This window comes from Heloderma suspectum, chromosome 4 (genome assembly GCF_057233095.1).
Source record: "Heloderma suspectum isolate Gila_16-S chromosome 4, 16-S_ref, whole genome shotgun sequence".
NCBI classification, from domain to species: domain Eukaryota; kingdom Metazoa; phylum Chordata; class Lepidosauria; order Squamata; family Helodermatidae; genus Heloderma; species Heloderma suspectum.
Genome location: NC_139461.1, coordinates 4248599 through 4276127, shown reverse-complemented (window position 1 = coordinate 4276127; position 27529 = coordinate 4248599). Strand labels below are relative to the sequence as shown.

Sequence of the window (27529 nt, the reverse complement as noted above, 5' to 3'; positions counted from 1 at the left end):
CAAGACACCCCAGCAGCCCAAATCTTTTACAGTGTGATGCTCACCAAACTTCTCCAAGTGGAGAGAAGTTCCAGGAGCGCAGAGGTGCCCCGGGGTTGGTTCCCTGTGGTCGCTGGCATCTTGCAATATTTGTATTCATTCACTCAGAACCATACAGACTGCGTATAGATGGAGGCACGTCTTCAGCACTCCAGGGGACAGCCAAGTCCCCTGCTCTCATATCAAATCTCCAGGGAGACAACCAGCACCCACCTCAAGATGCTTCCAGAGCCCAAACTCAGCTCTCTGGGTCTGGCGCTATTTTCCTATTCATGCACAACAGAGTCTTGTGGCACCTTAAAGACTAATACATTTATTTTGGCACATGCTTTTGTGGACTCTAGCTTTGTGGCCCCGGGTTTGGTTCCCTGTGGAAGGTTGTCACATGGCTGCTGGTCCACAAAGCTTATGTGATAATATATGTGCTGTGGCCTTCAAGGTGCCACAAGACTTGTTAGTTTTGCTGCTGCAGCAGACACTATGAAGGACTATTGGGCAATGGGGAGAGATCCTCTGAAACAATGATTCATGGCTCAGATAATTGTAAAATACCAACTCTTGAGACAGATGACAGTGCTGGAGTCCGTGTGGTAGACAAGGTTGGAGGGGATCCTGTCCCTTCAGGCTTGAAGGAAACTGACGCAATGTGTGTGTTGAAGGTGGGAGCGGTACTGTGCTTGATGCTCTTTTGGAACTTGTCTTGGACTTTGTGATAGCAATAGATGGGGAAACTGAGCATAATCAGACTTTAAGAAAGCCAATTTCAAAAAGCTCAAGGATACTTTGGTAGGATCCTATGGCTAGCAATTCTGAAGGAAAGAAGAATTCAAGAGGGCAGGGAGATCCTGAAAACTGAAATACTAAAGGCACAATGGCAAACTATTCCCAGAATGAGGAAAACTAGGGAACATCTAAACAAGCCCGTGTGGCAGCACATGGAAGCTCTCTGAGGAGCCAAGACTCAAGGAGAACCTGTGTAGGAGATGGAAGGAGGGCCATATAACCAAGGAGGTGCTCAACAGGGTTGCCTGAACCTGTAAGGATGGTGTCTGGAAGGCCCATTATGAACTGAGCCTTGTGTGGGATGCTAAAAATAACAAGGGCGTATTTGGCTATGCTAGGACATTATTTCAAAGCCGCTCTACTCTTGGAGAATGGATGAGGTGCTAGAAGACTGGCAAGATGGGCCTGTCAGCCCGACACTGGTACCAGGCAAAATTCTAGGAGAGATGATTAAGCGGTCAGCTTGTGAGCCTGCACTGATTGCGAGGAACGAGCATGGGCGCATCAAGAACAGGTCATGCCAGAGCAGCCTTGTCTGCTTTTTTGGATAGAGTTACTGGTTTGGTACATCATGGGGACACTGTGGACACAGTATGGCTTCATTTCAGCAAAACGCTTGATGAAGTCTGCCATGATGCCCTTGTTGACAAGGAGGGTAACATCACATGGACTTGGACAATACTACTTTCAGGTGGATCTGCAGCTGGCTGAGCAAATGTACCCACCGGGCGCCCGTTGATGGCTCTATGTATTTTGTTCACTGCTTTGCATGGACTTGGTCCAGAAAGGCGGCACTTCAATATTTAAATCAGTCAGTCCAGGAGGGATTCCTCGGGTGGAGGGCCACAGGGCTCCATCCTTGGCCCTGTGCTGTTCAATATTTTTATAACTGACTTGGACGAAGAAGTAGGGGGGATGCTTTCTGGATTTGCAGATGAGGTGGAACTGGGAGAGGTAGTGACTACCGTAGAAAACAGAATCAAGACTCAAAATTATCTTGACAGGCTGGAACACCAGGCCAAAACCAACAAGATGAAATGCAAAGATAAAAACATAAAGTCTTGTATTTAGGTACAAGAATCAAAGGCACAAATATGGGAAAGGAGGCATGTGAAAAGCATCTGGGATGGAGAAAGTGGCTAGGGAGAAGGTTTCCTTCACCTCTCATAATACTAGAACCCAATGGGGACAATCAATGAAGCTGAATGGTAGGACATTCCAGGCAGCCAAAAAGAAGCCTTTCTTCACACAGCACATAGTTAAATTATGGTATTTGCAACTGCAAGATACAGTGATTGCCAGCTTGGATAGCTCTAAAAGGAGATTAAAGAAATTCATGGAGGAGAAGGCTTATCCATGGCTATTTGTCTGGATGGCTACATAGGACCTTCAGTATTGGGAGCAGCATGTCCCTGCATACCAGCTGCTGGGGAACACGAGTGGGAGGATGCTCTTGCACTCGTGTCCTGGTTGTGGCCTTCCAGTTGGGGCATCTGTTTGACCACTATGGGAGCAGGGTGCTGGACTAGGAAGGCCTTTGGTCAGCACGACAGTTGTTATGTTCTTAAATGTCTCCATGGATCATGAACGGAACTGCCTAGAGAGATTTTATTTATTTATTTATAGATTTATTAGCTGCTTGTCTGGCCAGCTGCTATTTGGCTGTTGAGCTGTATAGAAACAGAAATGAAATAAAATCAGCAAGCAGCATGATGTGCCTGCTAAAGAGCTGAACGTGTTCTAGGCTGCACTGTGTCCAGATCATGGGAAAGAACAGTGACACTGCCTTCTGCGCTGCTCAAGCTGCCACTGAAGAACTGTGTCCAGTTCTTGGCAACGCATTTTCAGAAGGACATTGACAAACGAGCATGTCCAGAAGAGAGTGACCAGATGGCCTTCCAACTCCATGAATATTCTCTGCTCAGTCAGCCCCAGGGCTGGAGTAGCTGATTACCAAGCATCTGCCAGGAAGACAAGGCCTGCTCAGGGGATGCCCTTCCTCCAGTCTTTCCCAGGTGGTGAGGGAGGAACTCGGGCAGGAGCAGCCATGTTACCACGGAAATGGAAAGGGGTATTTGGCCCAGGTAATTTCCTCAGCATTAAATCCAGTGGTGTTATGGTGAAATACTGTCACGAGGGAGAGGTGGGTGAGGAGACATGCTGCAAAGTAGACAGGTGTCCAAGAGAAAAGAGAAGGCCTTGGGCCACCCCAGCAGTTCCACCAAGTGTTGGACGGGAGGAAGCGAGCCGAACGAATGGCAGGAAAGTACCTCAAGGGTAAACTTGAGCAAGAACTTCCTTAACAACTGGTCAGTGGTGGAGTTAAGCTGATAAGCTGGGACGGCTGTGGAATCTCTTCCTGTGGTGCAGATACAGAAATAGGTGGCGACTGAGGAATGTTCTGGATTTGCCTGCTGTGAACGGTGTTGCCTCCATGTTCACATCATTCCTTGCACCAACGGTTCAGAGGCAGTCATTGCTCTGGAAGGCACATAGGGCTTCATGCCTAAGCGCTTTGATCACTGGTCTGTTCAGTTCAGCGTTTCCTGGCAGGCAGAGCCCAGCATGATGGCTATCCAAGTCCCTGTCCTGTTGTTTCTCAGCCCTGGCTCAGAGCCAGTTCCGCATGGCAAGTTAAGTGTGCCTCCATTGTGACCCGTAGCTGAAATGCTCTGCAGTGGCTCTAAAAACCCCAGGGCTTGTGACGTCAGGAGGCCTCCGCTTTGGAAGGCCATGGCAACTGAACAGCTCTCCTTTCTTCTCTTCCTGTCCTGTGTCCAGGCTGGGCATAAAAAGTGGAAGGCCACAATCTGGGCATAGACAACCATTTTTAAGCCTCATTCCATCTAGCAAGAGAGATTAAGCCTACTGGAGAGATTTCTGCCAGGTGCAGCTTCTCCCCACCACTGCAGCACCGTGATGGGAAAAGTTGCCCCTTTGTGCAGTTCTGTCTTCTGTGCATTTCCTACAGGCACTGGAGCTCTTATGGCCTGGATGGACTTGGCAACCCTACTTTTAATAAATAAGAAAGGGCTGTGATTAACCAGGCTATTTTGCACTGATCTATCTCATCCCCATTGCTTATTATTTATAGAAGCACCTAAAATATTCTAGGAGCTCTCCATGAACTAAAATACACAGGATTGTGCTTGCAAACTCACCATCTGGATACATGATTTATCATACGCCTTACACAGAATCATAGAATAGTAGGGTTGGAAGGGGCCTACAAGGCCATCGAGTCCAACCCCCTGCTCAATGCAGGAATCCAAGTCAGAGCATCCCTGAGAGGTGGCTGTCCAGCCTCGTCTTGAACGCCTCCAGTGTGGGAGAGCCCACCACCTCCCTAGGTAATTGGTTCCACTGTCGTATTGCTCTAACAGTCAGGAAGTTGTTCCTGATGTTCAGCCGGAATCTGGCTTCCTGTAACTTCAGCCCATGATTCCGTGTCCTGCACTCTGGGATGATCGAGAAGAGATCTCTGGGACAACCTTTCAAGTACTTGAAGAGTGCTATCATATCTCCCCTCAGTCTTCTCAAGGCTAAACATCCCGAGTTCTTTGTGTCTCTCTTCATAGGGCTTTGTTTCCAGTCCCCTGATCATCTTTGTTGCCCTCTCTGAACCCTCTCCAGTTTGTCTGCATCCTTCTTAAAGTGTGGTGCCCAGAACTGGACACAGTACTCCAGATGAGGCCTAACCAGTGCTGAGTAGAGGGGAACTAGTACTTCCTGGGATTTGGAAGCTTTGCTTCTATGAATGCAGCCCAAAATAGCATTTGCCTTTTTTGCAGCCACATCACATTGTTGGCTCATATTCAGCTTGTGATCGACAACACTTCCAAGATCCTTCTCGCTTGTCATGTTGTTGAGCCACGTATCCCTCTCTTATAACTGTGCATTTGGTTTCTTTTTCCTAGGTGCAGAACTTGGCATTTATCCCTATTCAATGTCATTCTGTTGTTTTCTGCCCAGCGCTCCAGTCTATCCAGATCACTTTCAATTTTGTTTCTCTTCCAGGGTATTGGCTCTCCCGCCCAATTTTGTGTCATCTGCAAATCTGATCAGCATTCCCTGCACCTCCTTCTCCAAGTCATTCATAAAAATGTTGACGAGCACTGGGCCCAGGACTGAGCTCTGCGGTACCCCGCTCGTTACCTCCCCCCAGTTTGAGAAGGTCCCATTGATAAGCACTCTTTGAGTCCAATCCTGTAGCCAACTGTGGATCCACCGGATCGTTGTTTCATCTAGCCCACCTTGAGGTAGTTTGCTCATCAGGAGATCATGGGGCACTTTGTCAAAAGCTTTGCTGAAGTCGAGGTATATGATGTCTACAGCATTCCCATGGTCCACAAGGGAGGTGACTTGATCAAAAAATGAGATCAGATTCGTCTGGCAGGACTTGTTTTTGACAAATCCATGTTGGCTTCGGGTCATCGCTGCATTGTTGTCAAGGTGCTCATGTGGCACCTTGTGTTTTTCCCTAAATAAGGTTTTGTTTAACAATATTCTTGACATTGCCTTGGTAATTCAGCATACCTGGCAGAAGCCCACCTCACGATCGTACCGCTTGGCTATATGCTCCTTGATGGAATAGTCTGTCTGGATCGACTGGGAAGCTGGGCCGCCTTTGATCATCGAGGGCAGAAGGTGGGGCAGGCGGCGGGGGGGCTTGCTGGACAAAGGCACCACATGGTCTGTGCTCCCCCTTGGTCTTAACTATGCGTGCTATGAACTCCCTTGTTTTTGTAATTAGGGCAACACCAAGTGATCCCCCCCTCCCCCTTTCGCTGATTTCAAAGCATCCTTGGGAGCAAATTGGAGATTCCAGTCTCAGTTTGTGATTTGTGCTCTGGATTAATACAGAATATAGAGGCGTGATCTCGTGTAGGTAGCCCAAGAGATCAGGGAGACAGCGTGTATGGCTGACTCACTGTGCTCCCGTACTCCAGCACTGGCACGGTGAGTCTGCCAAATCCCCTTTTCAGACAACAGCACCTCCAACCTCTGCGCATGTGGCCTGGCTTACTTGCATAAGCCACCTGTGCAGAGGCCTCTGGGGCGCGCTCCACCCCTTGCTGCTTACGGAGGCCGCTGGAGGCGGCGCTCCAAGCCCCGAACCCAGGCTGCTGCGGTTGGAAGGGGCTTCCGCATGCTGACCTTTTGCCAGCGCCGGCGGCTTCCATTGTGCCAAGCAGCCTTTCCTGGTGGCACTTAGGCGCCGACTCTTTTGCGTGGGAAGCACTGGGTCTGAGGGAAGGGATGTGCAAATCCCACAACACCGTCTTGAGCCCAGGGCCTGGGCTAGGCGGCCTCGGCGCCATCTGCCCCGAGATGCTTCCTTCGGGCATCGTGGGGGGAAAGGGCTGGGGGCTGCCGGAGGCTGCGTTGGCTGGCTGCAAAGTGCCTGCGTGCGGGGCCGCGCGAGCCCGTGCCGTGCTGGGTAGCCCTAGTGGGCTGCCCTGGGAGACCTGCTGGGGTGCAGCAGGTGCCTGCCACCGGGAACTCTGCAGGCCTGCGGCTCCCACAGAAGGCTGGTGCTCAGCCTGGTCTGACCACCACTTGCTTGGAGGCCACGTGGCGCAGCTCCCTTCTGCCCCAGGAGTGAGCCGCTGAAGCTCCTAGAACATGGCAGGTGCATCTCCCCCCCTCTTCCCCCTGCGGGGCGCTTGGGAGCTAGACCGAGCCTGAGGCCCGCAGTGCCCATGCCTGCCTGGCTGTGCTTGCCTTGGCAGACCTCAAGATGCACTAGCAGGTGTTCAGGGAGGGGCCTGCAGAAGGCCGAGGAGCCCTGCTGGGCCTGCCTGTCTTCCCCAGCACTGCTTGCCCCCACCTGAGTCAGTGCCCCGGGGAGCATCTTGCTTGCCGTTCCCAGCACGGCTGTGCTCTTGGTTGTGCTCTGTGCTGCCACAGCCACGTCTGTCCCCAAGGATTGGGAACTTCATGTGACTGTTGCAGCCTGTCAGGCAGGGCACCTTCACTGGGCAGCGCATACCTGGGCAATGAGGGGCACTTGCTTTTTGCACACTGATGCGGCAGCACAATAATCCCGCGGGCACGCTTGCTCCTGCCCCTCCCTGGCCCGTGCATGCCTGCGGGATTCTTCCCAGGGCGCCTGGCTTGTGGTGCAGCGCCGGGGCTATTTTGTTGCTGCTTGTGTCAGCACTGGGGCAGCCGTGCCAACTGGGGGAGGGGGAAGAATGTGGTGGCGGGGAGGGGGGGATTCTGCTGGAAACTTCCCTGGAAATTGAGAGAGGGGGCTTTATAAATACCTGTTGGTCTCGCTGCTTTCAGGGGATTGGAGGTGGTGGTGGGGAGCTGCTTGGCACACTGAAACCCCGCATGTCCCCATCTCTCTCTGGCCTGCTGGGAACAGCTCATGTCATCTTTGTGGGAGGGGGAGCGAGCCCCCCCCACGCTCAGATTACAGTCAGGCTACTAGAGCAGATGGGTGTTGGGCTGGAGGCTGAACTGTGGGCCCAGGAGGGCGTTTGCATGGGGCCTGGAGGGCAAGACCGCCAGGGGCCTATTGGCCTGGAAAGCGCTGCAGAGGACATCCTTCAGTGTCCAGCCAGAGAGCGGCGTCCTTGGGGTCTCTCGGGCCGGGCACCTGGCCCGTGGGGCTTCGGGATCCTCAGGAACAGCCCGACGTGCCATGGTGGGGAAGGACATGCTGAGGCCACGTGCGGCCCGGCCCGCGTGCGCCGCACAGTCTGGCAGCGGCAGTGACCTTGGTGCTATTCAGAGGAGCCCCGCGTCAGGAGGCGTCCATCGCCCGCACGGCCTGTGCCCGACCAGGCACCGGGGGGAGGGTGCCGCGGGCCGGCCTGGCTGTGCCCTTGCCGCTGCTCTCCGTGTGGACCTGTTCCTGCCCTTGGGCAGGTCGGTTGTGCTCTCGAGCGCGGGGCCCCTCCGATGGCAGGTCTGAGGGCCGGGCCCTGCCCCCAGCATCAAGGCGCAGTCCGAGCCAAGGGAGACCCTCTAGGCGCGTGAAGGGGGCTCGCGCCCCGCTTCTGGGGCAGGGGAAATGCAGGCCTCGCCCTTCCCCCGCCGCTGCCCCCCGCCCTTTCTCACGCACCGTTTCTTTCTGCGGGGGGGGGGCGCTCTGCATCAGCTGCCCTGCGTGAGCCAGCCCCCTTCCTTACGTCCGCCAGTCAGCTGCGGCGCTCCGAGGCCGGGAATTGCCCCGCTGAGGCGGAAGGCCGGCCTGGCGCCCGCGGGCACCCGCAGTCGCGTGCTGCGGGGGGGGGGGGGCAGGCCGGCCGGCCGGCCTTTCTCTGGCGCCCGCGTGCGTAGGGCACCTCTGGAGAAGGCTGGCCGCTGGCAGGCCGGCCAACTCCTGGGGCAAGAGCTACAAAGCCCCGAGTGGCGGCAGACGAGGAGGAAGAACGGGAGCGGCCGCCGGCAGCTGCCCGAGGGTGCCTTGGGCCGGCAACGGCAGCGCCACCCGCTCCTCCTGGGTCGGCTCCCCAGTGGGCGCGGCGCAGCGGCTCAACTCCGACCCACCTCTGAAAGGGCTCAGCGGCGTGCAGCCCTAATCAGGGCCCGGTGAGGCGGGCAAGGCGCTGCGCTGCGCTGCGCTGCCCGGAGGGCACCCAAGAGGGCCCTGCCGAGGGGCGCTCCCCTGCGGCGGCCTCTCGGGGCCGCAGTGGCCCCGGGCTAGCTGGGGCAGCGTGGCGGAGCCCCGTCGCAGGCTCGACGACCGCGTCTTGGCGCGACCGGAGCGCCTCTTGCGCGCCCGCCTCGAGCCCCGAGGCGGCGGAGCAGCACCTAAAGGAGGCTCGGTCCTTCAGGCGCCAGGTCTTACCTGGGCGTAAGCATGATTGAACTCGGCGGGGCTGGCTTCTCAGCGGACATGTGCGCGCGCGCTGCCCCGCCAAGCGCCGAGGCCAGAAGCGGGGAGGCCAGCAGGTGCCCCCGCGGCGGGGAGAGCGCTCGAGACCGGGGCGGGCGGCGGGCTGTCCGTCGGTCCTCCTCCGCTGTGGGAGGCCCCTGGCCTGGGAGCCGGGGGCGGCGGGGGCGGCGCCTTTAAGAGGTAGGGCCAGGCATCGGCTGGAATGTCATTCCAGGGTTTGGCCCGGCCCGCGTGGCCGCCTCGCCTGCCTGCCTCCGCCCGCCCGCCGCCCCAGCCCAGCCCAGCCCAGCCCAGCCCAGCCCAGCCTCGCCTCGCCTCGCCCCCCTGAGAGGCACGCCGGGCGCGGCCCCCTCCCCAGCGCAGTCTGCCCGCGGCCGCGCCATGGCCACCTTCAACCTCAGCCTGCTGCCCCCCAACCCTGAGGAGAAGGACTTCATCCAAGCCTACGAGGATGTGCGCGAGAAATACAAAGGTGGGCGGGCGCGCGCACGTGGCGCCGGCGGGCGCGGGTCGCGCCGTGGAGGGGGCGCCCGGGGCCCGCCTCGCCGCTCGGGCGCCGGGCCGGGCCGGGCCGCGGAGCGCCTTCGCTGTGCTTTCCCTTAATAGGGCATGTCAGGCGCTGCCCGTTGCGGAGCTCCCGGGACGGGAAGGAGCCGGCAGGGCTGTTGCTCGGCGGGAGGCTGACTCCGTCGCTGCGCAAGGATCGGAAAGCGGGAGCCGGGGGCCCCTCGGGCGACGCCGGCGAGGAAGGGCGCTGCTGCCGCCTTGTCTGGTGGCGCGGGAGTGGCGCCGGTGTGCTGGTTCCGGCCCAGTCCCCCGCTGAGGGCTGGAAGGGAGGGGGCTTCGGCTCTCTGGCCCTGCCCCTTTGCGCTAAGAAAGGGGGTGTTTGACTTTTACTTGGCTCAGATGGTAGATTAATCAACAAGAGCGTTAGTTGATTAACTGGCATAGGTGGACTAAGGGTGCTGTGAACTCATGAATCCCTTAGAAGGTATTCTGCTCTTCTCTCTTTTTTAATCAGAAAAACCGCCCAGATAAAATCGTAAAACGCATTCGTTTTTTTCAAAAGAAAGAAAATTATGGCATGCTTGTCTCTGTTTGGGGAACTTTGCTGTTTCTGAGGACATAAATAGGGAATAAAAAAGGAAAGTGTTGAAAGGAAAAGCCATCTTTGACAAGGAGCAGCTGTTTTTGTCTGTAACTTACACTTTAGTATATCAAAAGGGAGCTTATGTTAAGGGATTGGTGATATGCAAAAACTGGTGATATGCAAAAACTGCAAGCTCCAGTTTTCTACTCTGTGGATCTAGGGGGCTAAGGGGGGCGGGGGCCAAGGTTAACGTTGGCGCTTTCTGAGCCTGTGCAGAGTTGCGGGGGTGGGCAAAGGCAGGTCTGGCTGTAACTAGCATTTGGAAGGTGGGACACATGGGGAGTCAGGTGCCAGGCTGTAGGGGCCAGGGGGATCCCACTGGGTTTCCGGGGTGCCTGTTTGTGCGTGGGGATTATTTGGGGCCCTTTCTGTGTCTGTTCTGCTCTCCCCCCTTTCGTTGCCCCACTGCAGATTTCAGCTAGTCCCCTGCTGGGACACACGTGCTGGGATGTGCATCTGAGGGGTGGTGGGTGAAGGAGCACCAGCCTCCATCTCGTGGGTGGGCCAAGGCAGGAGTAACACCTGGCTGGCTTCAAACTGGCTGGCCCATGTTTTTGGCCTCCTGAGAGTTACAGGAGCAGAAAGCCTTTTATCCTGAGTGGCCAATATCAAACTGCTTCCCACTGCCTAAGAGGCTTTTGCCCTCTGACCCCCCCGCCCACTCATCTTAGCAGTGTGGGTGAGGGGCTGGTTGTGGCCATTTAGGGAAAGGCACTCTGCCCATCTGTAATGCCATTGCCTCTTTATTTATTCATTACCCATAAGACCAGATTTTCTAATTCAAGCTCAGGTGTTGCCCACCCCAGGAACACTCTGGCTCCAAAGCCCCTGAACACTCTGGACCTGGGGGAGACCCTGCAGGGCGTCAGCTGGTTGGAGGCACTGGTGTCCCCTCACAGGGAAAGGGATGCCTGGAGTTTTTTCAAAGCCTTGCACTTCCTAGGGCACCGTCCCTCCCCACCCCCCGCCCCGCCCCGCCCTGCCCTAGGCTGGCCTTGTTGCTGGAGTCCTGCTTGCCTCTGCTCAGAGCTGGAGGTGGGCGCAAGACGCCCCCTGGCACTGCTGCCTCCTTCCCTCTCTCCTGGGCAGCCCCCGTTCCTGACGGATAGGGAGTGAGCAGGGGGTGGGGAGCGCCCAGTCCAGGCCTGGGGATGGGAACTGCAGGGGTCTTCTGGTGACCCCAGCACTTTGGGGCAGCCTGGCTCTGTAGGTGTGCATGGCTGCAGGAGTGGGCATTGTTCGTGGCTTGGAATGGCCCCAGAGCTAAGGGAGGTGGGGGACTCTCTTGATGGTTGGGGTGGGAGGATTGATAAGGGCCTGGATCCCCCTTGTGTGGCCTGAGGAGGAGGGACACCTCCTGGTTAGGCTCCACGACGTGGTGGTGCACTCACCGGCAAGCTGTGTTGGGCTGGTGTTCCAGGGGTGGGGGGGGGCACCCAGAGCATATGTCTGGTGGGGCTCTCCAGCTGCTCTCTCTCTCTTCCCACAGAGGTGTGCCAGGGGTCCTGGGCCTTTGGGGGTCTGAGTCTTGCTTGTTCCTGCTGCTCAGTGCTGAATTTCCAACATAGGAGCATGAGAGGGGCCTCGCGGCCTGTGGATACTGGGGCTACACAGCGAGCAGGAGAGTAGCTCGCCGTGCATGCGCAGGGACCCATGGCAGTGGGGGCATGTGTGCTTTGTACCAGATGTTCCAGACCTGAACCCACAATGAAACGGGCTCTGGGACTGAGCCTTGTCCCCCTCCCCGCTTAACCCTGCACCTTTCTCCAGAGCTCAGCCCTTCCATGTGTGAGGGGAGGCACCTGGCCTCCACAGGAGTTGCCAAGGGCTGGGCTGGGCCGGCTCTCCTGAGGCAGGCTTGGGCGGCTGTGTTCTGGGGCTGGGGTCAGGCCAAGGGTGGGTGGGGTGGCAGAGGTGACCCGGCAAGGCCAGGCCCAGACTCAGCAGAGCAGGTGGTGTGGGTGTGCGCGTGTGCTCGCGGAGCAGGTGGCAGGTGGGATGGGGATGCTGAACGCTTCTTCACCCCCATGATTCCCCCTCCCCAACTGCTTTTCTCTGCAAGCTGTATTTCTAGCATGGAAGCTCCCTTTAAGTGGATGGGGGAGGGCTTGGGGGAAATGGCAGGCAGAGTTCACAAGCGCACCCTGCTTATTTATATTTATTTATTTATTATTAAATTTATTAATCGCCCATCTGGCTGGTTACCCAGCCACTCTGGGCAATGTACAACATACAATAAAAACAGTTTAAAACAATAAAATTCTACAATAAAAACATTTTCTAAAATACCCTAACCCACCCCAAATGCCTGCCTGAACAGCCACTTCTCCGCTTGCAGTGGCTCCCCGCCCTCTGTTCACAAGTGCCTGGCAGGTGCCTGTGGTGGTGTGGCGGTGCTGAGATTGGGGTGCTGGGTCTTGCTGGGTCAAAGTGAGAGGCTGCGCTGCCAGGTGGCCCTGAGAGGGAGCCTTGCTCTGCAGACAGCTCCAGAGCCCCTTCCCCGTGCACAGGTGGGGTGCTGCATGTCTTGCCTCTGGAGAAATCCCCCCCCCCAAGCACTGGAAAGCCTTTCCTTTCACAGGTGGAACTGGTGCTGGGGGAGGGCGTTGCTTAGTATCCTGCACAGCAGAAGCAGAATACGTGCGGCTCCCAAAGCAAGCACACATTTGCTTTCTTGACAAAGGGTCTTCATGTCAGAGAGTTTGGCTTTTCTTGGGCAAATCCTGCAAACGTGCACTTGCCAGCCTCCTGCCCTCCTCATTTTGGGACACGTGTCTCTGACCCCTACCCCCGCCCTGAGTCTGGGCTTCTGTGGGGGAGCCTGCCTGTGTTGAGGAAGCGGAAAGAGGGCTGTTGGCCTGCTCCCAAGAGGGTGGGCCATCTGCCAGGAAACTGTGGGCCAGGCCTCGAGCACTGAGCCACTAACCCAGGCCAAGACTGGGAAGCTGCCGGTGGGAAGGCGTGCAGGCAGGCAAGCAAGTGGAGCTGCCCAGTTTTCTGGTGCGCTGTGAGTGACGGCCCTGCATGGCTGCAGTGCGGCTCTGGCTGCTTGCGATGGCAGGAGGTGGCCTGGCACATGACCCTGTGGAAGGACGGCTGGGGGCACAAGGGACGGGCACTCTCGACTCAGGGCTCCTTTGTGTTTCACTGGTTCTAACCTGTGTGGGGAGAGAGCAAGGGCAGCAGGGCGCTTCTGCGTGGCCAAGAGCTCCCAAAGGCCACAGGAACCGACCCCCCTGCCCTGGGCTTTGCTGTCAGGGGGCTCTTGCAAGCAAAGACCTCCCCTCCCAAGGACTCCTGGCCAAGGAACAGCTGTGTGTGTGTGTGTGTGGGGGGGAGACAGACAATAAGCAAGACAGTAGGAACTTTGTACTGCATAGGATAAATATCCAACGCAGTTAAAATAATGCACCAAATTCTGTGCCCTACTTTCATAGAATAGTAGAATAGTAGGGTTGGAAGGGGCCTACAAGACCATCAAGTCCAACCCCAAATGATAAATCATCCAAATGAAGCTTCTCTAACTGTATTATTTATTTTTCATGCTTATTGTTTATTTGTTTCATATTTCTACAGGAAAATTCCCCAAATGGGTTGTGGGGAGTAGCTGGCTGGATGGGGGGACATAATTCTGCACTTTTGCTTAATCTTGCTTTGGCTAGCTCTGGGGAATGGCAAGGAGCCCAGCGGGTGACCCTGGAGCCCTGTCCCAGGCATTGCTTGCAGAAGGCCTCAGGCTCAGTCCCCCAGTATCTCCAGTCAAAAAAAGAGCCATGGGAAAGAGATGCCGCTCTCTGCCTGAGCCCCTGGGGAGACCACGCTGGGCTAGCTTGACCAAGGGCCTGAGTCAGTTTGAGGCAGCTTTCTTGGGTCCTATCCCCAAGGCCTCTGGAAACCATAGCCAGCTCCCTCTCCCCCTAATCTGGCTTCTGGGATGTAAGCAGTTATTTCCCGCACATTGAAAGCCTGCCCTCTTAGCCATAAGGCCTAGAAACCACATGTCTTAAAAAAAAAAAAAAGCTGTGATTTTTGGGAAGCCAAAATCTGCCTCCCCCAGTGTCACCATTTTTTGCTTTTTCTCTGCCAGTACTCAGATGGGGCATTGGGGCACTGTCGTGGAGGGCATGATGGGTGGACTGCATATGTTCATGGTATGATGGGGGGGGCAGTGTACTGCAGCATGTAGGAAGGGGAGAGCTAACCCTTTCCTACCCAGCTGCAATCCCCCCAGAAATGTGCCCCCTGCATGGGAATTAAGCTGAGAAAAAGACCTCCCGTTGGTACCGGAGGACATTCAGGGCACTGTGGAGTATGGCCGGAGCCCTGGAAATAGATTAAGGGCTGGGGCCCCATGCACCCAGGCTTAGCAACGTGCCAGCAGTGGACTATTCTCCCTGTCTCCCCCATCACAGCCCTGCTGTTGTTGACTGGGACAGTTTAAGCCCTGGGCGAGTGGGGTGAACCTGCTTCCTGGCGGGTGGGCAGTCAGGTGCCCTCCACACGTGTGGCACTGCAACTCCCATGATCCTTTACCATTGCTCAGCCTCCCCCAACTTGGTGCCCTCCAGATGTTTTGAACTCCAAGTTCCATCAGGCCCAGCCAGCATCACCAATGGCCAGCAATCTTGGGAGTTGTAGGGGACCCAGTAGGGAAAGGCTGATTGGCTTTGCTGGCTGGGGCTGATGGGAGTTGTACTCCAAAACATCTGGAGGCCACCAGGGTGCCTGCCCCTTTTCCAGTTCAGTCTCCTCTGCCCTGAATCAGCATAACAGAGTTCAAGGGGCTCCTGAGAGTCCTCTAGTCTGTGCCCCCAAACGGGATGGGGTTCCTCCACTTAATTAGCCCACATTTGTCTTCCTTGGGAGCCACTCCCTGCCTTGCCTCCCCCTGTCCCGGTTCAAGGCCTGCATCTGCGTGGGCATGGCTCCCCGGCTCCCCTTTGCGCCTGCCCATTACTGCCTCTGCTGCTGAACTGCTCTCCAGCCACTGAACTTGTCCCCCAGGCTTGTGGGTCACTGCTGCTCAGAGGCCTGCCTTGCACAGAGAGCATGGCCCAGCTGTCCTTGCAGAACCACTGCAGAAAATTCCCCTGGTTGTGGCCTGTCTGGCACTAGGACCCTGTGCTGGCTGCTAGGCCTGGTGAGGGCCTGGGAAGGCAGGCTGGCTGCCCGCCCTGGCTGCTGCATCACTTCCTCTCCTTTCCCCAGCAGCCAGCCCAGCCCCTGCCCCAAGCGCCTGGAGGCATTTGCAAGGCAGTGGGAGTCTTGCGCCTTTGGCACAGAGGCAGGTGCCCTGGCTTGGCAAGGGGTGTGAGCATCTGCATGGGCTTTTCTGTGGGGCATTCTGGGATTTGTAGGTCGGTTCTGGCCAGGACTGTGAGGGGCCTGTGAGGCTGCAGAGAGCCCAGGCCAGCTTCTGCAGCCCAGCTGCTTGTGCCCACTGGGCAGAGTCTGGTGCCAGGCAAAGTGGGCCAAGGGGCTGAGGTAGTCTGAAACAGGAATGTGTGAAGGGGCAGCGATGGGCTGTGTGGCCTCCCCTGTGGCAGGCCTTCAGCTTGGACTGTCCCTGCTCTCCTGAGCCTGCTCTTCTGGTGGCTGTCCTTGCAGCCCCTTTTGGCTGTAAAGCGCCCCTTCTCTGTGAACAGGCTTGCTGATGTCTGCTTGGTCCCAGTTCCACCTGCTGATTTTGACCTTTAAAGCCTTCAGGTAACTTGGTCCCAAACTGTTTAAGGACTACTTCCACCCAGACCAGCCTGCCTGCACTTTGAGATCAGCGACAGTTGCTCTCACTTGCCCTCCTCTGACGTGGGGCATGTACACAAGATGGGGCTTTTTCTGCAGTGGCCCTGCACCTCTGGAATGGGTTGCCCCATCACTGCAGGCAGTTTAGGAAGGCCCTGAACACTTGTTTACTTTGGCCTTCCTGGGAATATGTTTTATTGGGCTGTTCTGGGTTGCGGTTGCAATTATGCTGCAGGTTTCTGTATTAAGGTGGTATTCGTTGATGTTACGAGTGTCTCCGCTTTTACCACTGTATCAGTTTTTATTGTATGGATATTATTGTGAGCCGCCTTGGGTGGGCACCTGCTCTGAAAAGCCGCCTAGAAATCTTTTACAGAAGACATACTGCAGCGGCAGCAGGGATTTCCAGCAGTAGGTCATCCCCGGTATGCAGCACCAGCTGGCCTGTGGGGAGCCCGTTGCATCCATGGTGAGCCCCGCTCCCCTGCAGCCCAGAGCCCTCAGCACTTGAAAGCAAGATGCTGGGGCTCCCCCCCACACACACACACCGTTTCTGGGCTGCTCTCGCACACGCTCCTTGCTTGCTTGCGCAAGGGCTGCTCTCCCACTCCTGCTGCCCTGCCGGCGCTGCCGGGCCTCTTCTCCAGGCCTTGCCGGGGCAGCGCCAGCACAGCGGCGGGCCACCCTGGAGGCGTGCGCGGAAGCCCTTGCAACGCCGCCCCTGGCGTGCGCCTTTGGGGTCTGGCCAGGCCGCACCTCTCTCTGCTGGGGGGATTGCGACCTCACTGCCCCAAGAGATCTGCGTGTTCCCACGACCGGGTCTGGCGATTTAGCGCCAGCGCCATGTGAGGGAACCGCGAGGCAGGGCGGCAAGTGGAACCTCTCCGGCCCGAGGCAGGAGGCCAGGCTGGGTCTGCGTCGATGGCCTGCGTCGGAGCCCCGCCCGGGCCTTCCTCTGGCCGGAAGGACGCCCCCGCTTGCCCTGGTGCGGCGGGGGCGGGGGCGCTCTTCTTAGCCGGCCCATTCCTCCCTTGCGCCGTCAACACCAGAGCGCTGCTTTCGGCCGGGGGGGGGGGGACCCGCCGCCGCCGCCGCCGCCCCCGCCCCCGCCCCGGGAAGTGCCCTGCAGGACGTGGACCAGAGACGTACGTGCCAAGCGGGGTCCTGCGCCGCCCCCCCCGAAGTGCCGCAGTGGCCACGCGCAGGGCCGAGCCACTTCCAACGCGATGAAAGACCGGCCGGACCCCCGCGCGCGGATTGGCTGCGTCGCTGCCGGGGGCGGAGTCGGGCCCACCCCGCCGACGGAGCGGACGGACGGAGCCCGGCGGCGGGAGGACGATGCGCCGCGCCGCGCCGCGCCCCCAGCCGCCCGCCATGGACTCGGCGCGCTCCATCCAGCACGAGATCAGCTCTCTCAAAGGTACCGAGCGGGGGAGGGCAGGCGCCGCGGCGGTCTCGGCCGTGATGCAGAGGGAGCGCTCGCCCGAGGCAGGTGTGCGGGCGCCGCCGCAGAGCCTGCAGGGCTCCTCCCGCCCCACCGGCGCCGCTACGGGCGCGATCGCCCCGTCCCGTGCCAGGCCTTGGGCTGCCCGCCCGCGGGCCCTGGAGCAGCGGCGCACCTCGCGGGCAGCCCCCTCAGCTCGTGTGGGCCTGCGGCTTGCGACGATGGTCTTCGAGGCGCCCCTGCGGCTGCTCGGAGGGGAGCCCCCTTCCGCCCCGCGGGGCTGTTTCTCGCCTCCCCCCCCGCGGTCCTGCAGAGCCTGAGCTGAGGCGGGAGGGGCCTTGCTCCTTCGAGCGGCGGAGCTCTGGGTGAAGCTGAGGCCGGCGCTCTGCGGCGGGGCGGGCTGTGGATGGCTCCGCGTGCAGGTTTGGGGGCCGGCGGCACCTCCGGGAAAGGCCTGGAAGTACTCTCGCCTGGGACCATGGTCAGCGAGGAGAGCGGCTGTCTGTGCGGGCCTGAGGAATCGCCCTCGGGCCCTGGCACAGTTGGTCCGGTTTTTAGCAGCAGCAGGGCAGCGAGTCTAGCATAAAGGAACTGCAAGAAGACAAGCCCCTGCCCCCAGGAGCCTGCAGTCTAAAACAACGCCTGGGGTGGGGGAGGGGCGCTGGGGCAGGAGAGGGCTGAGCCACGACTTGCTCAGTTCCCATACTTCCTCTGGGGGTGGAGGGCTTGGCCAGAGGCCCCACGGGAGAGGTGGGCTCATGATCCCTCCAGGGGCGAGGGGCAGGGAGGGTGGGGTGGATGCAGCTGTCTGAGGGCACAGGAGACCGTTGGGCAGCTGAGGGTGGGGGAGCTGCAGGAGCAAGGGTCATGGCTGAGGTGCATGTGGCTGGGAGGGAAAGACAAGGGAGGCAAAGCCTGGGAGGCCAGTGTGGTTTGCGCTGGGGATGGGAGGTCAAAGGTTGTGGGGGGAAGAGCGCTGGAACCAGCAGCTGAGGGCTGGATCCCACCCGTGGCCTCTGGTTGGCTTTGGGGTGGGTTTGGTGGTTGGGCAGTGTGTTGTCACTTGCACGGAGGAGAAGCCTGGCAAAAGCAGGCAGCCCTGACCACTTGTAGAGCCTCCATGTTGAGGGGCAGCAGATCACGGGGGGGGGGGGCTGTGGCCTTCCTGCTCTGCCTGTGGCAAGCTTCTGTGTGGAGGCGTCTCTTGCAGGCAGGATGCTGGGCTAGGCAGGCCCAGCCAAGTGCTTCAGGTGTTTCCGTGGGGCTCTGTCCTGGCCTGTGCCAGCCACGGTGGTGGTGGTGTGGCTCTGTCTGCCCATTCCCGGCAAGCACCTTCTGAGCCGCAGGGCCTGGTGGTGTGTGGGGCTCCTGCTGTGGGTGCTGGCTGTGGGATCGCTTGAAGGGCTCTGTGGAGTTGGCGGCTTAATCTGCTGGGCCTGGTGGAGGAGGGCATCCAGCTTTCCCAGGGGTGTGCGGCATCAGGAGTCCTGCACAGCTGCTGGTTTGCTGGGTGAGGATGTGGAGGGCTGCTGCCCGTGCTGGGGAGGAGGGAGTGAAGGGCGCCGCCCTGGTCAGCCCTTTCTCACTCCTCCACTAGGCCTGAGATGGGGGCCTCTGCCCTGTGTGGAGGGCACGGAGCGTCTGGATGCTGCTCTCTGCATGTGGGTTGTGCAGAACTCCTTTCTTGGAGAGGCCCTGTTGGCGAGCCCTCCTCACATGTCAGGGTGGCCAGGCTGTGTGTGTGTGGGGGGCACTTGGCCTGGCAGGAGCTGTGGAGGGGTGTTCATGCCAGCTGGGCTGATTTACTGTGAGAACAAGCCCCCCCCCCCTGCTCCATGGCCTGATTAGTAATCCGGCCTCTGCCCCCTCCAGGCCCTGTTTGGCGCTGGCTGCCAGGCTCCCCTCTCAGACAGCTGCCTCTTTGTTCCCAGCTCAGGGTGGAAATCCCTGGGCAGCCCCCTTTGGGCAGTGATGGGGGAGTCAGAGCCTCTGTCCATCCTCTGCAGGGGCTTTGCGCAGGGGTGGGGTATTGGGAGCAGGAGGACAGAAGGGCCTGCCCCCAGGGCCACCTTAGTTTTCAAGAAAGCAGCGGGGAGGGGTGGGGGAAGCTATTGAGGGCAGAGAAGCAGTGGAGTGGGCCAGCCTGCCATTCCCCCACTCCAAATTGTGCTCCTGCCAGCTGCTTCCCCCCAGGGACATGATTTGGGGCAGGGAAAGGGCAGGTAGGAGAAGGAGAAGGCACCCCCTGGCTTCCTGGCTTCCATTCGCCCCCCTCCAAAGCTGCTTTGGGTTCAAGTGCTCATATTTGTGCAGTTGGCTGCTAGCTCTCTGTGCGAATTGTACCCAGTGGAAGCAGCAGCATCTCCTCTGGCCGAGGTTCAGGGTGACGGGGCCTGGGTGGCTCCATGCCCCCTGCAGACCAGGAGGGAAGAAGGGCTGTGCATCTGTCTGTCTCCAGGGCAGCTGATGGGGTGGGAGATCATGGGCTGGGTGGGTGGGAAAGCAACCATGTGGGGGACCGACTTCCCCGGATTCTAAGAGGGCCATTTCCTTGCCCTGAGAAAGGGTAGATGGGGGTGGGGAGGAGGGGTGGCAGAGGTGGCATATTTTGGGGAGGGGGTTCAACCGGACCGGGGCAGACACTCTTCTGAGTCCTGGCAAGGTCGGAAGCCCCAGGGCGTGGCCTCCTGTTCTCTCATCAGGGAGCTCATGAAGCAGGTGGGGGCCCGGTGGCGCTGGCTTTGTGGGGTGTGCCGGGGGCCCTGGCTGGCTGGCACGCAGGGCTGGCGCGGAGGCGGATCCGGGTGCCTGCCTGGCGCTGCTTGACTTGGCCTCAGCTGCACTGCCAGGCTGACTGTGCTTTTCTGTGGCTGCTGTAGTGACACATTTTGGTGCATGTGTAGAGATGTGCCAGTGGCATGGGCTGGCCAGACGCATCCGGGGGAAGGGCAGTGGAGGGGGAGTGCACGGCCTCCGCAAGGGGGCCCACTGCCTCTTTGGACAGGCCCTATTCCCTGCAGGTGGGTCTCAGATTGCTGGGGGTGGGGGGAAGGAGCCAGCTGGTGCTGGGGAGGCACACTCTCCTGGGGGAGCTCAGGGCAGGAGGTCGAGCAGCCCCTCCCTCCCTCCGGGGAGGCTGAGGAGGGGAGCCCGGACCAAGATGCGGCTGTGCTGCCTTTGCGCCCTCGTGCTGACTGGGCCGTCCTGCGTGGGGCTCCCCGGAGCCTGGTGCTTTTGTGTGTGTGGAGATGCTGCTGGGCAGCCTGCTCTCCGTGGCGGGGTGGGCTGGAGTGGGGGTGAGAGGGGAGGCTTTGCCGCTTCAGCCCAGGGGATCCTGTTCTGTTCTGTCCCGTACCCACTCCCCTGCGCACAGGCTGATGGGGACCCCCGAACCTTGCAGCAGCAGGTAGCGCTTCGTCCCTCTGTAGCAGAAGAGTGGTGGAGAAAGAGCAGTCGGGGAGGGGGGAGCACGCTGCAACAGGGACCCCCGGCAGGGTTGCTCTGGTTCCCTCTGGGGGGAGGGGGCTCATGTTGCTGTGCCTGCCCAAGCATCTGTCTGGGGGGCCCTGCCCTCCCACTGACAGAGGCAACGGGGCTGTAGTTCCTTCCCCTGGGAAAACCTGCTTCAGTATTCTCTCGCCCCCCCCCCCCAACAAACACACATCTTGTCCCGCTGTGTGGGTCCTGCCACACACCTTTGCTGTTTGATAGGCAAGCCCTGGGCCGTCCTATAAGTTAACAGCCATGCTGATGTGCTGGGGGAGAGGGGGGTTGTCACCAGAGAGGCAGAGAATGTAGGCGCAACTGGATGAAATGACAGGAGATCCATGACCGGTTCTCCCCTGTTTCTTAAAGTGCAATACAGTGGCAGCCCCTGATTTTGACTGAGGTTGCAGCATTGTTGGAGGGTCACCCTTTCCCCTGCACCGTTTTTCTGCTTCCAGTTTCCCCCAGCAGCTCTTTGTCACACATGGGGGGGTGGTGGTCTGGGAGTGGAATGAAGCTGGAATGAGCCAGAGTAGTCTGTCCTGGGCGTTGGCTTGTTCCCTGTGCCCCAGGACCTTGGCAGAGGGCAGAGCGCAGGGGCTGAGCACCTACCTGCCTTGTGCCTCTTCCCCAGGGGGATCTCAGGTAGAGCAGGCGGGGAAAGTCCCTTCCCTCTCTTGCTGAGGGGGACCCCCAAACCACTGCCAGTCAGGGCAGATGGACCAGCCTGTGGTTTTCCTTTAGGCCTCAAGACAAGGAGAGCCCTCAAGCTGGGTAAGGCCAAAGCCCTCTCTATCCCAGTGTCCTGTTCCCATCAGTGGACAGGGAAGCTCATCAGCCGGCTGTGAAAGCAGTAGCCCAGCTGTGCTCTTCCCCACCCCCCGCCAGTGACTTTCCAGAAGCCCACTGCCTGCTTCCATCTGTGGAAGTACCATTGAGCTCTTGTGGCCAGTGGCTACTGATGGAACCCCTCCTCCGTTTAGAGCCATCTAAGGCCGTGCCTGGCATTATGTCTTCTTGCAGCAGATTCCATATGGGGCTTTGCATGAAGGACTCCTTCGTTTTTTGTGTCCAGAACCTGCCACCCCTCAGTTTACAGGGGGAGTCACGTTTGTTATTTCCTCAGCACCAGAGCTTGCAGGGAAGGTGTGCCAACCCCAGATCATTTCGCCTGCCCTTCTTCCTTGTTTGTGGGTTAAACAAGGCCACATTAAGCCATGGTTTGTTTTTAGCCCACGGATTGCTGCTGAATGCTGCCATTATGTCTGAACAGCGCCAGTGGTTTCATTGAGCAATCCTGTATATATTTTGCTAGAGCTACTTTTCCCTCGTGCCCGCCAGGTGTTTTGGACTACAATTCCCAACATTGCTGACCATTGACCATGCTGGCTGGGGCTGCTGGTAGTTGAAGTCCAAAACATCTAGAGGACACCAAGTTGGGGAAGGTTGCTCTGCTGCCATGGAAAACTTAATGGGTGGGCTTTGCTGACATTCATTGCCTGACTGATTGCTCTCTCTGAGCATAAAGGGATCTTCCATAGTAATACATTCTGCCTTCTGTTGCAGCAAACAGCTTGGCTCACTTGCTGGAGCCATCTGGAGCCATTTGCACTACAAGCATTTTCTGCATTGCGCATGCTCTGTTTTGGCTCACGGTGATGTCGTTTGTGCAGTGTGGATTATACACATGGGTGATGTGGTTTGTGCAGTGTGGATTATACACATGGGCGGGGGCAAGGAGTTGGTCCAGGCACATTGTAATCTGATGCTGTAGTTAACTACTTACAATCACTAAAACAGAACAGGTTGAAGGAAAATATAAACAATCAGTTACAGCCCTTACTGAACCAACATTAACATGATGGTTGGATTCCTACATGGAACCTGTAAAGCAGAACACACAAGCTTAGAGATACCTGAGATAATATGCCAAGATCAGCTATTGGGCGGTATAGAAATGAAATGAAATGAAATAAATAAATACCCAAATAATCAGATAAATATAGACTAATTAAAAAATCAGTTTACCAGTATTTGTTATACGCACACACACATGCATATAAAACAATTACAGGTAAATTGATTTTACCAGTAATTTAGCCTTATTTATTATTTAGCCTTATTTAGCCTTGTATTTGAAATCAGTATTGTGACTATGTACAACCTATATGTGTGAGGTATTGATGGGCATTTTTGACTGCTAATTATTTGTTTTAATTTTGTGTGAAATACTAATATTTATATCCACATTTTGTTATATTTTTGGATGCACATCGTTTTCCTTCAGCCTGTTCTTTTTTGGTTATCTGATGTTGTAGCCCAGAGTCTTGGAGGTGTTCCCCCCCCCCAACCTTCTGCAGGACTGGACTGATCCTGGTTTCATAGCGTCTGCCTCTGGCCCCTTGGACGTTGAAATGTCTTCCTTGCCCGAGAGCTCCAGCTTTGCCCCTTCCTCTCCCATGCTGTCGTAGTTGGGTGTGCATTTCTGTGTCTGCCTTGCCTGCTCGCAGGCTGGTCTGAGGAGTTTCTGGCTAAAGATTAGTGCATCTGAACAATGCTGTTTCCTGCACGCCGCTGGGCCAGGGGCCACCGGCTGTGCAGGAGGGAGGGTGGGAACCTTTTTGGTGCCCAGCCTGAACTGCTAGGCCCCCCTGGAGAGATCTGCTGCTGGTGCTGAGCTCTGGCTCCCACGTGGAGGCTGCCTGGAGGTGCTGGAGCCAGTCCCCAGAGTATGGGGCAGTTTGGGGTGGGGGCTTCCAGTACCAGACCTGTTCTTCTGGGGGCATGGGGGGGAGTGGCACTCCTCACCCATGGGGGCTTAACAATCTGCTGGTTTCAGCAGAACCACCAACCTCTTTGTAAGCCCGATGCCCTTCTCAGTTTGACCCGTTTCTGCTTTCCTTGTGCTCATGGGAGTGGCTGTGCTCCCTCTGCATTCTGTGCATCCCCACCCCCTGCCACCTTGCACACCCCAGCTGTGGCCGGTGGCCCTGAATGGCTGCTGTGTCTCAGGAGCAGAGGAGCCCTCTCCCTCCCTGTGCCGTGCTTCTGCCTGTGGTGCTGAGTTGTAGGAGAGCTTAGGCCAGGCCTCGGCCCCAGAGTCTGTTCCCAGAGCCAGAGGCCACCCCTGCTATATTGCAGTTAATAACATAGAAGAGCGCCCAGATCATGTGCAGAATGCCTTTACAGCTAGTCCCCATGCACTGGGTTTAAGGGCCAGGAGGGCTGCTGGAGGCTTTGCCTTGGCACCATCTCTCCTGTTTGAAACCAAAGACCTGTGAGCTGAAGGGGGCAGCAGCTGTTCGTATTGCATGTGGCTAGGTGGGGCAGTGTCAGTATTGTGTGTGTGTGGGGGGGGGGGAATCCAGGAGCAGCAGCCAGAGGCAAATCCTGGACAAATATTGATGTTGGCTGTCAGCTCAGGAACCTGCCCTTGTTCCATGGGAGCAGGAGAGCCTGAGAAAGGAGAGGGCCCTTTCCCCCGCCCAATGCCCTCTAGTTGAAGGGGGGCACATGTTGGCTGGTGGGCGGGATTTGGGCGTGGGGGGGCACGGGATGTGGGCTCATGAGAAGGACAGCGTGCCTCTGTGTGTGCATGGAAACTAGTTCCAAGGCTGTGGCAAGGCAGGGCCTGTGTTCCAGTCCCACTTCAGCCGTGCATTCCACCTGTGGCCCCGAGCAAATGGTGCTCAGCCTCATTGTCCTGTATGTAAAATGGGGGCGGGAAGGGCCTGCCTGGCAGGGCCACTCTCAGGAGGAGCACAAGAAAGGCAATGGTGAAGCGCATTCCAGACCGAGATGCACTGAAGATCGCGCAGGCTCCATGCTGGGCGTTTCCCGGTGGCCCTGAGGCTGCCTTGCCTCTCGCGTTCCTGGAAGGGTGGTGGAGGCCCCTTGACCCTCTGGGGGACGTGTGCATGCAACCTGCCTGTGCCACTCCGGGCTCTTTAGTGGAGGGTCTGTCAAGAGCCCTCCCTGGTCAGCTGAGTTCCTTCAGGCTGAGGCCTCGAGCACAGATGGAGCTCGCCCCGGGGCTTGCCCTCGGTGAACCAAGCAGTCCCCTCATGAGTGTGTATCTGTTGTGGGGTGGCTAGATGCATCCGGTCTGGATGCTATAACTGGAGACACCCCTGGGGGGCACTGCAGCCCCTGTCCAGCCACCGAAACAACTTGCACGTCCCCTACCAGGAATAGCTCTGGAAGAGACTGCAAAGTGGGCAGCTGGGGTGGGGTGGGGGAGAGCAGGGATGTGCGGCTTATGGGGGAGGCCATTCTGCCCAGCTACAGCCTGGCGGGGTGCTGAGCCTTGTGGGGCAGGGCAGGGCAGGAGCTGTGCCAGGAGGAGCCCCTTTCGCAATGGCTTCGCTTTGTGCGTCTGCTGGGGGGGGGGGGGGCTTGCCCTGTGCACTTGGGCGGGGAGCGCAATTGCACAGTGTGGTCTTCTGCCTTTGTTGAGCCAGGCAGCAGGCCCCTCTGGCTTTCCTGCGCCTCAGTTTCCCTCATGGGAATAGGGCACATACGGGCCAAGCAGAAGACCGCAGGCCCAGGCATGCTGGCTGGCTGGCTGGCTGGCTGGTGCCTCTTCTCGCCCAGTCCATGCTGGTGTGCCAAGGGTTAACCACAGTCTGTTCCCTCCGAGGCAAGGCTCTTGCTCTGGGCACTGTGCCACACACAGCAAGGATGTGGGGCAGACCAGAGCCGGATGCCTCCTGCAGCCCTCTGCTCCTGGCCTGCCTCGCCAGCTGTTCTGCCCCCTTCCCTGGCCCCACAGCTGCCCGGCCCCAATCCAGTCGAAGCAGTATCTGCTTCCCCAGTGGGATGAAGCTGCCAAGCCCTGCGGGCAGAGAGTCCCCCCGCCCCCCCGGTCGCCACCAAGTTGAAGGAAACTTTGAGAACTCCGGCATGTGCACAGAGGCGCCTCCTCCTGGGGTGGTGGGCCCCCTCCCTCCCTCCCTCGCTGAGTCAGGTCTGGCAGTGCCCTGCTCCAGCGGTAGGAGAGGGGGAGCTCCAAGACTGAGCAGAAATCACAGAGTCGTGGAGAGGGAGGGAGTGGGCAGGCCTGTGCACTCCCCACCTCCCACTCCAGGCTGGCTGCTGGGGGAGGAGTTGGAGTGGTCGGAGCCACAGCCGCGTTCTGGGAGCCACCAGGCTGAGGCTCCTTGGGGTGGGCGGATCCTGCCCTTCCTTCCTGTTGCAGCCGGCCAGCCGGCCGGCCTCCACTCCTCTGCCCCCATTTACACGCAGGCTCGTCCTGTACCTTCTCTGCTGGTGGTCATGGTGGCTGGCATGCTGATGCCCCTGGGGCAGCTGCGCTCCATCTACGAGCTCCTCTTCCGTGATGGAGTCCTGGTGGCCCAGAAAGACCAGCGCCCCCACAGCTACCACCCACAGCTGCCCGGGGTCACCCACCTGCAAGTCCGGCGGGCCCTGGGGTCGCTGTGCTCCCGGGGCCTGGTCCGGGAGAGCTTCGCCTGGCGTCACTGCTACTGGTACCTGACAGACGAGGGAATTGCCCACCTGCGCCAGTACCTGCACCTGCCGCCTGAGATCGTGCCCGCCACCCTGCAGCGGGTCCGCAGCCCCGCGGCCCTGGCGAGGTCCGCCTCGCGCCCGCCTCACGTGCAAACGGTGCCGGGCCCGCTGGCCTGCCCTGCCAAGCCACAGGAGGCTTCGCGGCAGGCGTATCGCCGAAAGGAGGACTCCGCTGCCGGGCACGTGGAGCCGGTCGCCAGGAGGGCGGTGCCACAGGTGGCATCTGATGGCAGCGCCACTGAAGGTCAGGCCTGGGAACAGCTGGGCAGATGCTGCTTTGGGGCAGAGGGAGGGGCACGGGCTGGAGGGGGTGGGGGAGGCTGTCTCCAAGGGAGGTGTGCCCGATCGCTGGGCACCACGTCGGAACTGCCTGCCTGGGCTGAGTGGCCGTGGAGGGATGTGCTCCTGCTTGGCACTTTGTGGGACTTGTCCCTCCAGGTGTCTGTGGCTGTCCCCATGCCTGCTTTGGTTCCCGTCCTCCTCGACTGAGTATTCATAGGGGGTGGGGAGTGATTGTTCCAGATTCACTGCCAGGGAGTTTAAGGGCATGGAATCGGCTTGTGTTGCCGTGCTGCCATCTCAGCCTGGGGCGACAGTGCTCTTTTCTCCTCCGTTCATTCATTCCCTCCGTGATACTGGTAGAGCACCTCGCAGCTTCCTCATGCCCCCCCCCCCCGGCCTTTCCAGGTACAGGCAAGTAGCTGGCAGAGAAGTCAGCAGGCAACAAAGGGGGGCATGGCGAGTGCCAAGGGGGGCTGTAGGCAGCCCTTTGGCCTCCGGCTTTCTCTGCCACATGGGTTGCAGCTGAGGGCAGGCACCCCCGCAGGTTAGGAGGGGGCAGGCCCCAAGATCTGGCGTGCCTTGGCCAGAGGGGAGGGGGAGGCGTTGCTGGCAGGTGGCAGCAGCTGCTGCAGGGCTATCCTTAGCGGCCTTCCCCAGCCACTCCCCTCCCTGCCCCGCCTCGTCTTTCTGCCCGCCAAGGTCAGTGGTGGCTGGGCTGCTAATGGAGCCTGCTGGAGTGGGTTCCGGTCCCTGAGAGCCCCGGAAGAGGCGGCACGGGGGGCACAGGCAGAAGGGGGGCCAGCCCGAGGAAGGTACCTTGGCTGCTGAGAGGGGGCCCTCCTGCCTGCCCCCGGGGCCAGCTAGCTCTGACCTGAGGGGCAGGCGGGCTGCAGAGGGCTCTCCGCCTCCGAGCCAGCTGAAAGCGGTGCTGGGGATGTGGGGCCCTCCTGGAGCGGGGCTTGCCCTGCTCTGGGGCTTCCTGTTTCAGTGCCCTGTTTGGCCCAGAGTAGGGAAGGCAGCTGCTCTTTCCTGGGGTCCTGGCTGGCCATTTGATTGGTATCCCTCCCTTCTTCTCAGTAGCTCTGGAGCCATGCCTGTGGGGCTGTCCTGCCCATCACCCTGGTGCCTGGGCTGGTGGTGGGCAGGGCTGTGCTGCTTTCTGCCCCCTGGGCAGAGGGGCTGGGGTTTTCTCTAGCAGGATCCTGCAGCCCGGGGAGCT

At 58.8% G+C, this 27529-nt stretch overlaps 1 protein-coding gene across 6 annotated transcripts in view; it reads left to right on the top strand.

Moving 5' to 3' along the window:
• PLEC (plectin) overlaps positions 1-27529 on the top strand; it is a 121034-nt gene that overhangs the window by 19068 nt on the left and 74437 nt on the right. The window contains exon 1 of one of the 6 annotated variants that reach the window (XM_084848475.1): positions 7064-9146. The exons of 4 other annotated variants lie outside the window; for them this stretch is intronic. In XM_084848475.1, coding sequence (XP_084704601.1) covers positions 9056-9146 — 91 coding nt within the window. In that variant the 5' untranslated portion in view covers positions 7064-9055. Of the gene's footprint in view, positions 1-7063; positions 9147-24914; positions 26273-27529 lie in introns of those variants that run through there. One more of the 6 variants, XM_084848478.1, reaches the window with a different exon arrangement.